Genomic DNA, 18,029 nt, shown 5'->3' on the forward strand with positions numbered 1-18,029 from the left:
TGGTAAAAAGGAAGTAGAAAATAGATAGTCTTTGCAATTTGCTTTCAATTTAAGAGTTCAACTACAAAATGGGGGCAAAATGCATCTTTCCAAGATCCAACTGCCAATTGATTGTTTAGGAAATGAGCTTCTTCCTATTATGACAATAATAAAAACTTAGATTTCTATAATGATTTGAACTTTATTAAGTAATTTCCCTAAAAAAAAACAACCACCAAAAACAAAAAACCCTGTGAAGTACAAGTACTATTCACCCCAGTTTATAGACAAAGAAAATGAGACTGAAAATGGTGAAATTATAACCCAGGTCACATGGTTTCTAAGTGATAGATGCAAATCCAGGTCTCTTGACTCCTAGTCCAGAATTTAAAGAGCCATCAGTAAAATTGGAGAAGACAAATGCTGCTGGTGGAAGTATGTATAGTCAGCTGTTAAATCCTCCTAAAGTGGAGTTAATTTTAGCTGAAAATCTGAGCTGTAAGAATCCCCATTTCCAAATTCCTGGTGATAAAAAGTGAGAGTCATCAGTTTCTTCCTCTATCAAATGAAGGAGTTGAAATAAACAATCTCTATGGTCTGTTCCAACTCTAAATCCTATGAGTCTTTTGGAAACCTACCTATTTATCTGTCAGATCCTGAAATAAAACTGTAAATACTCTCCATGAAATTGCACCTTATTTTCTAAATTGTTCTGAGGTTATCGAATCTCCCAACCCACTTAGCCAGCTAGCCCATATCCACAAATCCTATTTCAGTAACATACCATATCATAAATGAAATTAGTAAACCAATAGGTCCTATAGCCAAGTCCACTGATGTGCTGCAACCTCTTTGCTCCACATACTCTGTCTTTTACTACAGAACTGCCAATCGATGCCGTGAGGATTGAGAAACCCAGCATGATGCAAAGTGCGACTCCACACTGGCGGACACTCTCCAGTCTACAACCAAAGTAAAATAATCAGAGCTACATTTAATAAAATACAGACTTCTGTATGTCATGTCTTTTTACTCATTCATTCCTCATTTCTTCGAAAGTTAAAGTAGAAGTACCATTGAAAGTGAAGCAAAAGTAAGCTTAAGGAAAATATGACTATTTCTTTTTTTTTTTTTACTTAATATTACATCTAGTAACAAATAGAATGGAAATGATTATGATTAATCTAATATGCAATGTGATATGTAATATTCAGATGCTTTGTGAAGTTCCTTCCAACTCGAGTTTCTGGGATCTTTTCTGTCCTCAAGCAATACTGTATACCATTACCTGGTACACAATGAAATTCTGTATGATATTCTTATGTGTGAGTTTCAGTAATTCATTCATTGGTAATACAAGGAAGACATTCCTTAAAATCTAAAAGTTCCTATAACATGTACTCAATTGACTTAACTATAAAAGATTCTAGGGCAATCATATTATTGATACCAACATCAATAACTATGGATAATTAATTGCTAGAAGGGGGCCTAAAATTTGAGGAAAATTATCAAAAACAAATGAAAATTTTATGCTGTTACTTAGACCTACAACTCTATGACATGCACATCAAAATTTAAAGACAATCATATTCTTATATGAGAGAGTAACCACTCAATTGAGGTATATGTTAGCTCCTGAGAAAAGGCAAACAACTAAACAAATGGTTTTCTTCTCTATATTTTCACTTATTCTTGACTAGAGGTAGAGAATTAAAAAAAAAATCTGAAAAGGAAGAGTTGAAGAGGCCTTGGGATAAAGTTTATCACCTTTTCAAAATTAAATAATATTATTTAAGTTGAAAATATCCTTTATTCTGGAGGTGATAAATAATTATAGTTACTATTGAGAAAGTCCATCTAAGCAAAAGCTTAGAATCAAACTATTCACCAAGTAGATAGAATAGTTTGCTTGAAATGTTATATTCCATAAGGGTTAGGCACAATATGGACAAACTTTACTTAGCAATGGAAGCATCTTTTCAACAAAGAATCATAGCTTGTTAAAGAAATTTTATGGATCTTTCTTCATATAGGAAGAGAACAGAGAGGTTTACCATTACAGACTCATGAACTATCCTCAGGATATTGTTTTTTCTAAGTAATGTGCTTTCCTGTTAGGATTCTGGAAGTGTGCATCCATTCTTTCCCAGGAATGCTGAATGTATTTCTCGGAGAGTATGACTCAGGTTTACATGAGGACAGTAATATATTTATTATTCTTCTATTTGCTTTACACAAATACCCTGATATTAAAATCATTCTTGTTTTCAACTTATTAAGTACATGCTTATATTCAAGATGTAATTACATTTTTGTGAATAGATAGGTCTATATAATTGAAAATCACATTAGTGGGTCTCAATGGTAAGTAGTTTAAGTGTTTTTCTTTACAACACCATTTCTGCTAAGACACAAAGTGGGTTTTTTTGTTTTTGTTTTTGTTTTTGTTTTTTTTTGGGGGGGGGAATTTAATCATTGTAACAGCAGTCCTCCCTTGGGATCCCAGTTCTTCCAGTGTGAGGAAATATTAGACTGAGCAAGTCAGATTGGATGGGCCATAACAGTTGGGGTTTCTATATTAGGAATTCCATATATGGATGACATTTTGCATTCATTTTGTTCTAATTAAAAAAAAAAAAAAAGCTCTCAACATCTCTATGTCCTCTGTCATCCCTTTTGCATGTATGATCATATTATTACATTAGTACATAAAGTACTAATGTACCTTATCTCTCTACTGGAATATAAGTTCCATGAGGTTGGGGAATCATGTTTTACTTAAATTTTGCCTCCCTCTGCCCACAGAACAGGGTTCAGGCAAAGTAGGACCTTAATAAATGTTTGATAAATGAAAGAATGAATAAATGAACATGTATAACCTCCTACCCATTCTGATTAATGATAATTTACTTTATGAAGCTAATTCTTACTACTTGACTATGTTTCACATCATCTTCCTGCCATGTCGCCATGCTAGATAAAACAGTGTACTCTCCCAACTGGTCATCCAGCTTTTCCCTGGGATCATGCTAACCTGCATGGTGAATATTTACTTAATCTGTCATAGTAACAAGCTTGTTGTCATCTTCCCGACATATAGCTAAGAACATACCCTTCATCAAACCCTGCCCAAATTCCACTCTCTTACTCCATGAACAGCAAACAAATGACTGCTACTAATGTTTCTTGAAAGGGTATATCAATAAAAAAACTTTATGCTTCCATTCATTATTCCTTTTTTTTTTTTAATGAGCAAAAGCATGTTCCTAGATACTACATTTGCTTATATTTTGTCTTTTTGTATTAAAATGTAATTCCTTGAGGGCAGGAATCATTTCTCTTTTGTATTTGTGTCTAACTCATAATAAAAAGCTTAATAAATGCTTTCTCTTGAGTCATTCATCCATTCATTGTCCATTATCTTCCCTTCTTATTAGTAATGTTACAAACGTAAAAGTCAACATTAAAACATACTGAAGAACAAAATGGTAATAATAAGGACCTTCTCTTTTGTTATGAGTTTGTTTTTGTTTTTTTTACCAGTTAGAAAGAAAGACAAATCTATATATTTCATCCAAAGTAATCTCCACATTATAAAATAAATGAGAAAGATACATTATTTATATTTATTGATTTTTAAAGAGTATATATTTCTTAATTTCAAAAATAAACTATTTGGAAGTAAAGAAAAAAGTCAGAGAAACTTGTTTATTCTCAAAGAAAAGATTTGAAGTTAAAAAGCTACTCCTAAATTCCATCTATTTATGATTTCATTCTACAATGGTATGTCAACTTACATTTTATCTTCATTTAGTAAGGTCCCTCCATATGGGTGGCTGTACAGTGTTATTCCTATAAAAGAAATAACAAAGTGTGAGTATCATTGCTGTTATGTGGAATATATATTATTATATTTTGTATGAGATTATTTTTGACAGAAGAGGCAAACCAATATAGATTTTAATATCTCTATTCCTTCCCATTCCCAATATGTGATTCTTATCTGTTTTCTCATAAATTCTCCCTTTAAGATCTGCCCAACATGAATGAAGCCTTCCTATTATTTCTTAATGTCCAAGGGTTATCAGAGTAAAACTATGATTGTTCATAAGTCATTAGGAAATTATTAATTCTCCATAAAATCAAAATAGGGAAATCGCCCTAATCAAATGACATCCAAATTTGCTTCATTTTCTCAGAACACAAATTGTGTTCTAAAATCCAATGGAAGAAAACTATTGGATATTAGCAATATTTTGATATAGGCTAACTTTGTCTTGATAACAATAACATCCTTTTCAAGTTCACCAGGAGCTGATAAATTAATCATCCTTGCAGTATTAAATGGATGATAAATTGTTTAAGGTGTTACCCTTCTAAGGATATTTGCAAATTAAGTTTGGAGCCAAAAATGATTTAGCACCAAAAAAAAATAGACTATAACCCTCAGGGTAGAAATTTAGATACTTTGACAGACTATTGGAGACTTAATAGGGGAGAAAGGAAGGAAAAAAATAAAGGAGGGCTCACACAAATTACACGTGTATTCTATTGTCATATTTACCCTCATATACAAAAGTTACTAAATGAAAAAAAGAAAAGAAAGAGTATCTGACACAATTGGGAAAAAATGGATCCACTCAAAGATCATGAAAATATAAAGTTAAGAGTAGGGGTAAAAAAAAAAAAAAAAAAAAACCTCAGTAAGACATACATTTCCCAATAAACAAATTTCCTTTTGAAAAAACACATCTAAAAAGAGAGATCTATAACACCTTCTACTTCTTAAGACTATACCAGTCAAATGCATGGATATCTCCAATACCCTATGTAGTATGAATAGATATGCACTGCCTATTCCCCAAATATTGCATAGAAATGAGCTTCTGAATGACCACGGATGATAATTTAAAAAATGATGATGATGATGATTAGTATGATGATAACTGACATTTATATAGAATATTAATCTTTGTAAAACACGTTATATATCTTACCAAAGATGATCTTCAACAAATACTGTGAGTTACGTGATGTTATTACTCACATATTATATAACAGGAGTAATCTGAAAGATTCTGAAGCTGAGAATAGCAAAGTGATTTGCCCAGGATCACGAAGCTAATATCTGACACATAATTTGAAGTCATATTTCATAACTCTAAGTCAAACACTATCCCCTAAACCATCTACACACACTAACCTCCAGATTATTTTTGACCCAGAGAAGCTGATAACACAAGCTACTATAGAATGTGGGGAGGGGAGGAGCAGCTTCTAGCTAAAGATCTCTTGAGACATAGCTAGCTATCAAGAATGGAAATGACTTCAGTTGAGGATGTAGGAAGAAAGGGTCTTCTCTACTTTAGTATAATGGTGGATCAGTAGCCTTCTTGGCAAGAGCTGGGGGTTGTCTCTCCTCCCCAGTATATGAAATTTCAAGTTAACTGGCCAGGTATGCTATGTTAGAACTTCTGAATGTCTTGCCTCTATTTTTCTGTTTCCTTTCTTCTAACATCAGCTTTGTATATATCAAAAGACCTGGAAGGCCAGAGAGTACTCAGAAGAAGCAACAGTGATTACTAAACCTATGACAAAAGCAAAAGCCATAAGAGTAGAATGGTAGCAAGGAAAGAGTTTTCAGAAAGAAAAAGAGACCATTGGAAAAGTGATTCTGCTTGGTTTGATGTTCCTGGATTCTGTTCTAATCATTACATGATCCTTTATTCTTTGTCATTCCCTTTACTATAAGAGAATAAAGCACCTGATCTATACCTGACATGTTATATGCTGTTATACATATGTTATATACTATACTTCTCCATTTTGGAAGAGAGAACCTTAACCTAAAAACTAGAACCAAAACTGAAATTATTTCTTAGGTATCCAAGGTAAAGGTAGAATGAAATATAGAGAAGTTTAATTTCCCTATTAAGACAGTCAATCTCAGAACAATGAACCCAATACAAATGGCAATAGGAAGTAAAGAACAGATATTGGTGCAGAAAGTTAGCTTTCTATGGTTTCAGTCAAACACTTGTATTTAGCTACTAAAGGCCCCAGACTATAATTGAGTCATGGTGCTAAGATTATAGAATGAACATTATGCTTCAATTTTCTAAAGTCTTACATATTCCTATTAGAAAGTCTAAACTCCATTAGGATAAAAAAATTACAAGTTCCCAGGTACTGCTTAAACAAGAAGCAAATCGAATTAATAAAACCTCAAAGATACATGATTTTTTAAATGTCATCATATCTGCATCCTAATAAACTGCACCACCGCTATTAGTGAATAAATGATCTCTAGAGTAATATTCCTGAAAGGGAAAAAATGTCCCCTACAGATTATGTAGTGATGATGAGCCTTTACAAATCTGTCTAGGTAGAACCTCAAACAACACACACACACACACACACACACACACACACACACACACACACACACATTTATGGAGAAGCAGGATCCACTGAAGGCTCAGGTCCTAAGAAAGATACTCCCTAAATGCTCCCTAAGGTGACACCTGACTAGATCTTTAAGTATAATACCATAAATAAAAAAAAATAGGATTTCTATCTGCACAATACATTCAAATCAATGTTTTTTAGTTCTTTCAGTCTATACCCATTCTCCTAAAAGAGAGCAAAGCAAGATATAAAAAATACATGAATAAAAAAAAGATCTAAAAATTGATATTATTTTGCTCAATATCACAATAAAGACATATAGTTTAGTGTTTATATATAGTAATTTATTAACTTTCCAAAGATGCTTTGATCATTTTTCTGCTGCATTTAGCTCCAGTTGGTATCATCAAAAATATGCTTCATTATTACTGATATTCATGAGATAATGAGAATAAAGGTTCGCATACCAAAAATTTAATTATTTGTGATCCCACAGAAACTGAAAGCTTCTTTCATATATAAAGAAAGTTAAAGCCATTTAGAAACTCTGTAGAGGCACAGAGTGACCTAAAAGAAAAGGCAAAATACGGAAGAAACCCTGTCATGTGAGGTAGGAATTTGGGGCTCCACTCTCCACTCAGCTATTACTTAAGTTAAATACTGGAAAAGTCCCTCATCCTTTCTAGGTTTCTACATATTAAAAGAATGAGAATTGTACTAAATAATCTTCAAGGTCTTTTTAATTCAAATCAATGAATATTTTAAGAATATTATTCTCAAGTTACTATGATAGGTAATAGAGAGACAAAATAATAACAGTGAGGAAGAGAAAGAGGAAGAAGAGGGGAAAAAAGGAGGAAGAGAAAGAAAAGGAGGAGAAAAGGAGAAAGAAAAAAGAAAAGTAGGAACAGCTCCTGACTTTATGGAGTTGACATAATGTCATTTTCCTGGTCACTTTTTAAAGTATGCTTAAGTAGAAATAATAGTTATTTTTCATTGATAATATTAATTAGTGGTATATATAATGGAGAGAAGGAAAGAAAATATGTAATGAACTGTTTTTTTTTTTTATTGTAATGGGCATGTATTTATTTTGGGAAAGTGTTTCATAGTGGATAGAAAATTGGCCTCAGGTTCAGGAAAACCAAGATTCAAGTTCTTTCTGTAATATACACTGGCTGTGTGATCTTTGAATAAGTGACCTAACTTTTTAATTCCCTAGGTAACTCTCTCACATTTGAAGTGATAAAGGATCTATCAATCCTGGTAAAGGAAGCTCCTCACTGGTTGCTCTCTATATCATTGAAACAGAAGAATAGTATACAGGGCACATAACTGTATATATTTGCCTTGCATAAATCACCTTGTAAACATTGAAGTATTATAAAAATTTTAGCTACTACTTTATAAATTTTGGATCATAAGAACTTGGATTAAGATAAAAAGAACTTCTGACATTCTCTAGTCCAATGCCTTCATTTTAAATAAGTGGAGCTGAAGCAGAGAGAGATCAATGGCACATAATAGGTACTTAATAAATGTTTATTGATTGACTAATTTGTTCAAGGTCATACAAACTATGAGGTTTTTTCATAGTATCTCTTTAATTTAGCACAGTTTTTTGGAGTATAATAAGAATGTGATCAATATTTAGTTAAGTTTAAAAATATATAAAATTATAAAGCAGATAAACACATTTATGTATAAAAATCTAATCTGATCTTCCAACTGCTCTGCAAAGTTAATGATGTTTGTCTCCGTGAAGAAATTTAACAACTGACATTCAAACTGAGAACACTCTCACTAAAAAAACTGATATTCTTTCCACTATATAATAGGTTGTGCCCTAGCAAAAAATGAAATGCCAGAAAATTCATGACCAACTTACCAACTAGTAGAATTAGTTTTTATTGGTCAGTGGCTAAAGGAAATCACTGAAAAACAGATTTGAGTAAATTTTTTTCATTCAGCATCCACTCCATATTACATTATTCTTTTTCATTCCATTGTGGTATATTGTAATGTGCCAAATAATATTTTATATCATTTTTATCACATTTTATGTTCTTACCTATGACTTCATCTGTGTTCCCTAATTTAATGAAAGAATCTATATATAATGTAGATCAGCCACTCACTTAACTAACTTAACTTTAGATTTTAGATTGAAGATCTGAATGGTTAAGTGCCATGCTTATGAACATACAACTAATAAGCTGAGTCAGAACTTGAACATGGATCATTTTAACTCCAAAGTTAGACATCTTTTCCCCTTGGCTATGTTTCTTCTCTATATACTGTGTGTAAAATATCCAAATGACTATATTTTGATGAAGCAAAAATATTCTGTCTTCTTTCCATTTCTTCATACTTAAGACCAACAGAGAATAAATAACAATATCATACCGTTTCCAAAAACAGTTTGTAATTTCTAAAGAAAAATATACTTTAAGATATATAAGTTAAGATATAAGTTATATAAGTTTTTATAACTGTCATTTGGGAAAATACATTCAGCCTCCTCCCGTTTGCATGTTGTTGTTTATTTCTCACCACAAATATAATCAATGCTAATTAGATTGCTAACATAAGACCAAGAGAATAAAATCAGATTTTGTTACAATTCATCAAAAGAGCTTAACAACTTAACTTTCTCAAGCACACTTTTTTTTTTCTGGAACAATTTTTTGAATCCTTGTTTGGCATTGAAAGCTATTCATAACCATGACCCTTCTTATGTTTTACAGTTTTGTTTTATTTTGTTTTGTTTTTTTCCTTATAAATCATGTTAGGGAGAGAAAAATTAAAAGACAAAGGAAAAACCATGGGAAAGATAAAAAAAAAGAGAGAAAATAAAAGTGAATATGGCCTGTACTGATTTACATTCAATCTCCTTAATTCTTTTTCTGTATGCATGATATTTTCTGTCCTAAGTCTATTGGGATTGTTCTGGATCACTGAACCACTGAGAAGAACCGAGTCTTTCATAGTTTCTCATTGCACACTCTTGCTGTTAGTGTATTCGATGTATTCTTGGTTCTGATTGTTTCACTCAGCATCAGTTCATGTAAACTTTCCCTGGCCTTTAAAAGGCCAAGAAACTATTCAGGAAACAAACAAGCCTCAACTTGTTTGTAATTTTTTATAGAACAATTAATATTCCATTACCTTCATATACCACAACTTATTCAGCTATTCCCCAACTGATGGGAATGCATTCATTTTTCAATTCTTTCATGCATATATTTTTAAAATCCTCTAAAGTATCATAATTACAAATATTTATTAAGCATCTATGATATACAAAGCACTTTGAGGAAAAGGATTATAAAATTTAAGTAAGATTATCCATGCCTTCAAAAGGTTTCTCATCTAGTATAGGTATGACACACACTAAATGGTTATAATAAATATTACATGATTCAAAAAAAAAATAAAAATGTTTCAAAAAGCCTGGAGAATTAAGTCTGAGAAAGGAAATGACTGCTAATCATAAGCATTAGGGATGATAAACATGTGAATTTTGAAAGTATGATCTCAAACAAATGGAAGGACAAAGAAAAAGTAGTTTTAGGAGGAAAAATAATACTTACCTTAGTTTGGAACATGCTGAATTGGAAGCTTTAGTGCGCTATACAGGAAGAGATGTCTTGGCAATTACATACATTTTTAAAAAGTTGGGATGTGATTTAGGAGGTTTCAACATTTGTAGAGAGTGAGGGGGATTTCAATTTTCTATGCTGAAGTTTTGTTTATTACTACATTGAATACTTTGAGAGGGTCCATTAGTATTTATTTCAAGCCAAATATATCCAGACTGACAAATCTAAAGAAGTAATATTTCTTTAAGTTTTTGTTTGACTTTCATTTGAGTTCTTCACAGAGACAAAAACTTAGAATTACTTCATGAAGTTTTGTATTTCTTAATGTTTCCTCAAAGATAAATAAGAAATAATAGAAATAAGCAAAAATCCAGATGAGGAATTACTAATAGACTAGAAGTAGAAATCACAAAAAAACAGCTTCATTTAAGAATATTTCCTTGCTTTTAAAGGTTAGAATTAGGAGCAAAAATCTAATTTGCAAGATGATCTGGATTGATATTGAGGATGTATTAAAGAAATATGAACCAATGGAAAATATTCTTTGCTTTGGATCAAGAGACTTGCATACAGTCTTTTTCTTTTCTGCTCTGTTACTCTAGGCAAGGTAGTCATGTTTTCACTAGTGTAGAGATAATACATGCATTACCTACCTCCCATTTTCTTTTCAGACAAGTTCTTTGTGAAACTTGAAGTGTTATACAAGTACAAGCTATTAATAATAATTTATGTTAATAGAATTAAGCCTTTGTTGGTCAAATTGTTTTTAGTCATCTTGATGATATATATGTGGCTATAGATATACATGTTTGTGTGTATACATAGACAGACACACATACACACACACACACACCATATATATATATATACATATATATATATATATTTTTTTTTTGGTGAGATTGGTGATAAAGTCAATATGAAACACTGCTTACAGAATAAAATCTCAAACTCTTTCAATCTGCTGTTTTCATAATGCGAGCATGGTTCTAATATCAGAAATCCACTGGGAAAATGTACTACAAAAGCAGTAGACAATGAGGAAATATGGAGACTAATTTCTAGCTCAATAACTGGATAGTTATGTGACTTCAGACAAGCCCCTTCTCTTCTCTGAGCCTCAGAATTAAAAGTTATAAAATTGTATATATACTTTTCATACCTTATACATTGTTCTGAAATATACAAAAATTATAAGGAGGAGGGACTTCTCTCTGGGGCTAAGGTATCACTAGGTGTATCAACAAGGCCTATATATCACATTATCTTTACAATCCTAACTTAATGTAGTTTTCACCTTGAAACTTTTATGAAAGAGATATACCCTCAAGTTCTAGGTTATTTTCAGTAAGCAACTTAACTGACAATTATAGTCTAGCTGTTCTCATTAAGTAGCTCAGTGAACCAAGGGAAATATTTAGTGCTTTAGTGATGACATTATTTAACAAGCACACATATCCACTAATTCGCTTAGAAATTTGATCTGTGTTCAATATTATATTTACCATAAATTAATTTAATTCCCTTGATTTGCCTATACCCTCCAGCTATATCATCCTTTATCTTTCTTCTCTTTCTAGGCAAAACTATTTAAAAAGAGAGACTACAATTGGTCCTTTAACTTCATTTCTGCTCATTCTCTTCTTAATTTACTGTACTCTGGCTTATGACTTCATCATTCAACTAGAACTATTCTCTCCAAAGTTAGCCATGTCTCAGGTGTGAAAGCTAGTGATTTATTCCTAATCGGCTTCCTTTTTTGATCTCTTTTCCTCCACATCCTCTTCTTTGTAGGTTTTTGTGACATTACACTATCTTGGTGCCCCTATATTTCTGATCACTCATTTATTTTCACATGTCTTTTTCTGCTTGATCAACAAGGAATACCCATTAACTGGAAGAATTTTCCCAAGGATCTGATCTGGCTTGGTGATCTCATTATTATCATGGACTCAATTATCATCTCTTGTTAGTCATCATCTTGGACTATTCACTCTCTCTCATGCATCAAATCCAATTATTTGGTAGGTCATGTTGACCCACTTTTGCAACAGTTCCTATATATGTCCCCTTGTGTCCTGTAACACTGCTGCTACTCTAAAGCAAGTGCTCTTCATCTTTATCATGCAGGCTGGACTACTTCAATAATCTGCTGATTGGTTTCCTCTTTCTCCATTCAATTCTATTCTCCAATTAGTTGCCAAAATGGTCTTCCTAAAGTGCAGATCTTACCATTTTATTTCCCTATTAAATCTACCCCAGTAACTCCCTGTTATTTTTTAGGATCAAATATAAAATCTTCTGTTTGGCTTTTAAAGACTTTCAAAATCTGGCCCTTTTTAAACTTCACTTCTTGCCAGCATTTGCCACCCAGCTGCTCTCCTGGAGTTTATTTTCTTTCCAACACCCAATTCAGCTTTTTAAAATTTGTCTTACCCCAACCAACGGTGAGTCATCAAGAGAAAAGACTGCCCTTTGACTTTCTTTGCATCCCCAGTACTTAGCACTATACCTGGCATATTAGGCATTTAAAAATGCTTATAGTCTGACTGACCTTTCTAATCTTATACCATAATCTCATGTGGGTATTCCACAATCCAGTGATTGGCTTCCTTGAAGTTTCTTTCATAAAACATTCCATCTCTAATTGTCACTGGCTATTCTACATGTCTGGAATTCTCTTCTTCCTCCTGGTTCACTTGACTTCCTTCAAAATCAGCTAAAATCATAATTTATCATGTACATATCTATTTGTATGTGTCTCCTCCATTAGATAAGGAGCTCTTAAAAAGGAGGAATTGTCCTTTATTTTGTATCTTCAGGGCTTACCAAAGTTGCTTGGCACAGAGCAAGCACTTGGTAAGTGTTTGTTGACATGACTTAATATCCATATAGTGTGTTAGGCATTATGGCACCTTAAGATAAATAGCAAATTTACTTTATTATTTTTTGTTGTTGTTGTTTGGTGAGGCAATTGAAGTTGAGTTACTTGTCCAGGGTGGATGCCATAGCTACTAAGAGTTAAGTATCTGAAGCCAGTTTTGAAATCAGATCCTCCTAATTTCAGGTCCAGCACTCTATCCGTTGCACCATCTTACTGCCCCCCCCCTTTTAAAATTTTCATTTTACTTTTAAAAAAACAGAATATAAATAGAAAAAAAAAAAAACAGAACATTGTCTTGTGCCCAGCAGGAAGGATTCAAAATATATGTAACACTAAATTTCCTGTTCAAGAAAGGATATATAATAGTAAAAAAAATTATATTCATAAGTATCTTTCTTTGCTTCTTTTTTAGTTGTTCTTTTGGTCACTGCTGAACACTTTTTTTTTAACTTTCTTTTTCCCCTTTTATCCACCACATTTTCCCCAAGCAGGCTATAGTTAAACACAAATGTATACATATACATATATAAATACAGATATATACATATACATATATATAATGTATGTGTGTTATGTATATAATGTGTGTGTATATACATATATGTGTGTACTTATGTATAAATAACGTATATAATACATACATTTATACAGTATATAATGTATGTATATATACACATATTCACACTCATCTGCAGATATACACAAATACATATAGAAACACACATATACATCTCGATATACTCAGACACATCTACATACACATGCATTTACCTATATGTAAACATGCATCTAAAATATATTACTATGGATGACAATTAATATAGATTCCTCTTTTAATAGAATCTTTAAGTTTGACTTTATCTAAGGTCAATGATTACTAGCCATGCTTTTTAAAAAAAATAAATTAGACTCCTGATCCTTGTTGTAATGTTTGTGTATGTCTCTTATGTTCAATCCCTGCTAACTGTTTTGTTTTACTAAACTTGTCTGACTATTACTTAACCTCCCCCCATGCATGGATCCTTCCCTTGTCTTCTTCTTGCCCCCTTTGTTTCCCCATCTGCCCATCCCTTCCCCCTTATTTCTTTATACATATTGTAGGGTACTTCAACCTTTTTGGAATATATGTAATGCTGTCTATTTAACCTATTCCTGATGTGAGTAGGTTTTCAGAATTATGAACCCTCCTTTCTCCTCTAATGCTTCTGCATCTATTCTTCCTCTGCACTTCATTTGTATAAATTTTTTTTGAGCTACCCAATTACTGATGTCAATCTTAAACATATTGCATACACGTCCATGTAAAGAAACAATTTGTCCATGTTAAGTTAATCTTGGATGTTGGCTCTCACATGTTAAATTTTCTATTAAGTTCAGGTATGGTTGAAAGTGCTGAAAATCTGCAAGTTCATTGAATGTCCGTTTTCTTTCATTGAACATTATGGATAATTTTGCTGGACATAATATTTTTGGCCACAGGCCAAATTTTTCTTCTTTTTTTTGCCAGTATATATGATTCCAGAATCTGCAATCTTTTATTGTGACTGCTGATAAGTACTATACAATTCTAACTGTAGCTCCAACTCTTTTGAATTGCTTTTTCTTGTTTCTTGCAAAATTTTCTCTTTGAACTGGTGCTTCCAAAATAACATTGCTATCTATTTTTCTCAAAGGATCTTTTTGAGGTGGTGATCATTGGATTTTTTTTCTATTTCTATTTCCCCTCATTTTCTATCAGTCCAGGACAATTTAAAAAAAAATTGTTTCTTATATTATTGTGTCAGGATTATTTTTTGTCACAGATTTCAGATAATCCAATTACTCTTATATTTTGTCTTCTTGATTTTTTTCTCCACATCTGGTGTTCTTCTTATTAACTGTTTCACATTCTGTTCTATGTTTTTTCATTTTTTATAATTTGTTTTATTTCTTGATCTCTTATGACTTCACTGGCTTCCCCTTGTCCAATTCTAATTTCCGAAGAGTTGTTTTTCTCTAAAACTCTATCTCCTTTTCTAATTAGCTGCCTTTTCTCATAATCTTATTTTTCTTGGATTTTTTTTTAATTTTTGCTTTTTTGTTGTTTTTCTTCATTGTCTCTCATCTGAATGTTAAATTCTTTTTTGAGTTCTTCTATAAATTCTCTCTGAGCAGGAAACAATTTAACATTACTTTTCAGGGGAAAAGAAACTTTTTTTTTTTACTTGTGTCCTCCTCTGAATTTAAACCCTGGCCTTTTCTATTGTCATAACAAGTCTCTGTTCTTTCCTTTTTGCCAATTCATTCCAGGGGTGTGCATGGAGGACCCCTGTTCTGCCTCAGGTCTTCTTGATTTTTCACCAATTTATGTTCTCCCTGAGGCACAAATTTGTTCTATTTGTGGAGTAAATCTGCAGAGTTTGAAATTTACTCACCTACTCTGCCATCTTCCCAGAATCCTTCTCACAAATGACATGTTTAGAGGTATAAGGCACTTTCTGATATATATTTTAGTGCACTCATTTATAGATAAGGAAATTGAATCTGAGAGAGAATAAATAAATTTCTTGAGGTCATAGAGGATATAAGTGGTATTTTTTGAATTCAGGTCTTTTTTAGATTCTTAGCTCAATGGCCAAACACACAAGTTTCTATTAAGAAGATTTTATATTATAGGAGATAATCTTAATTCATTTATACATAAGAAAGTATGCTAGAACTTCTCCAGAAACATATTTCCAATTTTTTTGAAAATATGAAGTATAATTGCTATGTAAGAAACAACCAGCAGGATGATTTCAGAGAAGCTTGGAGAGACCTACATGAATTGATGCTAAGTGAAATGTGCAAAATCAGAAGATCATTATGCACAACAACAAGAAGACAATATGATGGTCAATTCTGCTGGACATGGCTCTCTTCAAAAATGAGATGAGGCAAACCAGTTCCACTTGTTCAGTGACAATGACAGCCATCTACACCCAGAGAGAGGAAGGTGGGAACAGAGTGTGGAACACAGCATAGCCTTCTCACTCTTTCTGTTGTTATTTGCTTGCACTGTATTTTCTTTCTCAGTTTTTCTTTTTCGTCCTTCTTGATCTGATTTTTCTTGTGCAACAAGATAACTGTATAAATATGTATACATATATTGAATCTAACATATTTTGCAAAATGTTTAACATGTATTGGACTACCTGTCAGCTAGAGGGGGTGGGGAGAAAGAGAGGAAAATTTGGAACAAAAGGGTCAATGTTGGAAAAATTACCCATGCATATGCTTTGTAAATATAAAGCTTTAATGAAAAAGAAAGAAAACATGAAGTATATTGATAGGTATTGTTGGGTTGTGGGATCAGTCCCATTATTCATTACTGTAGAAAACTCCCATTGAGAAAATTCCCCTTAAAACAGACTGGTACCACACTGAAGTTTATAGTCTCAGGGATTTGCTGGGACAATAAAAGGTTCAATCTCATGAGGAGTCACATAACCAATGCTTATCAGCTGTGGAATATAAACTGAGATCTTCTCAAATCCAAGCCAGCTCTTAATATCCTAGACCACACTCCTAGACATGTATAGATGTATGTATAGATACAGATGTAGATGAATGTTGGCATATAGATAGATAGATAGATAGATAAAGAAAACTCTTGAGCAATGCTTATTATCTCCCTCAATTATCCTCAATGGACTATTATATTATTTACATTTATGCAATTTTCAGAGAATTATATAGAGAAAATGTTAGATAAAATATTCTTGATCTTGCCACATCCTGCATGGTTTCTAGACTCAAAAGGTTTATTGTTTATAAATATTCCTATCTCTGATTTTTTTTTCAATCAAGCCATGTTTGTTAAACATGGCAAATAGCCAGAGAAAATGCTGGGAGGGGGGTAGGTAAAGAAATAAAGTACCTCATTTGTAGAAGAGCCAGGAGGTCAGGATCACTGGATCAAAGATTTGGTATCTCAGAGTAAAATTTAAATAGACTGGGAAGGTCTGAAGGGGCTAGATCAATTATCTATATACACATAAGTATACAAGTTAAATACAAAATAAATAAATTCAAGCCAATTTCAAGGGAACACTATGTAGAAGAGAAGAATCTGAAATGGCCTAATGGAAGAAGTGCTGTTGAAGCTGAGATTTGACCAAAAAAAAAAAAAAAAAGCTAGGGATTCTCAGAAACAACAGTAATAATCATGATTAGAGCAAAATGTTTAAACATGGCTCAATTTTGAGTTATCATTTTATTTCATAATTGCAATGAAATAAACAATTTCATATTTTTGGAGATATTAATGCTCAAGTATGTTTTATATTTTGAATACAATTGGTTAATTAATACTAGGAGATAAAATGCCAAGAGAAAAATCTCTGAAATGAATATATTCAAAACTCTTTTCATTGATGTAACCTATGTTTTTGGAAGTTGTTGTTTGTACTTCATTCTTAAAGAGGTCCATGACCAGGGACTTTGTTAACTTCTTCTAAGTGTGTATTTTGATATTGTCACCATAGACCATGACATACAATTAAATTGGATGTGAGGAAGGGAGGGCTGTGCAAGGTCACCTTCCTTACTTTCCCCTTCAGTACCACCTGGGTCCATTGGCCAGATACACAACTGGAGAACAACACAACTGAAGATGGCCCTAGATGAAATGAGACACCTTGGTCTTTTTAAGCTAAGGTGTCCAATAGGTATCAGTTTGACCAACACTACACATTCAGTGATTAAAGCTGGGTGGTTATTAAGGCAAAAAATCTCCTCTTTCAAAATAAATATAAATATAAAATGGGAAGACCCTCAGGATCTCTGGCTAAAGCAGAAATGATTGCTATTTACATTAAATCTGAGTAAATCAGTACCTAAATAATAATCAAATGGGTCTTGGCTTATGACCTATTGGTGGCCAATGAAAAACAGATTGATTTTGGTTTAAGGCATTGTCCTTAAAAAAGAAATCTATCAAGTAAATCCCAAGATTTCTTGGGAGGGTTCAGAAGTACAAAAGAGAAAAAAATGCTTTTAAGAGCATCTGTAAGTAAGGGTATGATATCTATACACTGCATATAGATGCTATTCAGTTCACTAAAGTTTATCTAATAAATGTCAAGGTGAAGAATCTATGTATGTTGGATGAGGGGATAATTAAAATGTTTCTC

At 32.4% G+C, this 18,029-nt stretch overlaps 1 protein-coding gene across 1 annotated transcript in view; it reads right to left on the reverse strand.

The window, feature by feature from the left end:
• ABCA13 (ATP binding cassette subfamily A member 13) overlaps positions 1-18,029 on the reverse strand; it is a 551,934-nt gene that overhangs the window by 175,346 nt on the left and 358,559 nt on the right. Inside the window, exons 49-50 of the mRNA XM_051984384.1 lie at positions 3,780-3,834; positions 764-941 (exon numbers count right to left, since the gene is read on the reverse strand). Of these exons, the coding sequence (XP_051840344.1) occupies positions 764-941; positions 3,780-3,834 (233 nt within the window). The remainder of the gene's footprint in view (positions 1-763; positions 942-3,779; positions 3,835-18,029) is intronic.

The sequence above is a fragment of the Antechinus flavipes genome, chromosome 1 (genome assembly GCF_016432865.1).
Source record: "Antechinus flavipes isolate AdamAnt ecotype Samford, QLD, Australia chromosome 1, AdamAnt_v2, whole genome shotgun sequence".
NCBI lineage: Eukaryota > Metazoa > Chordata > Mammalia > Dasyuromorphia > Dasyuridae > Antechinus > Antechinus flavipes.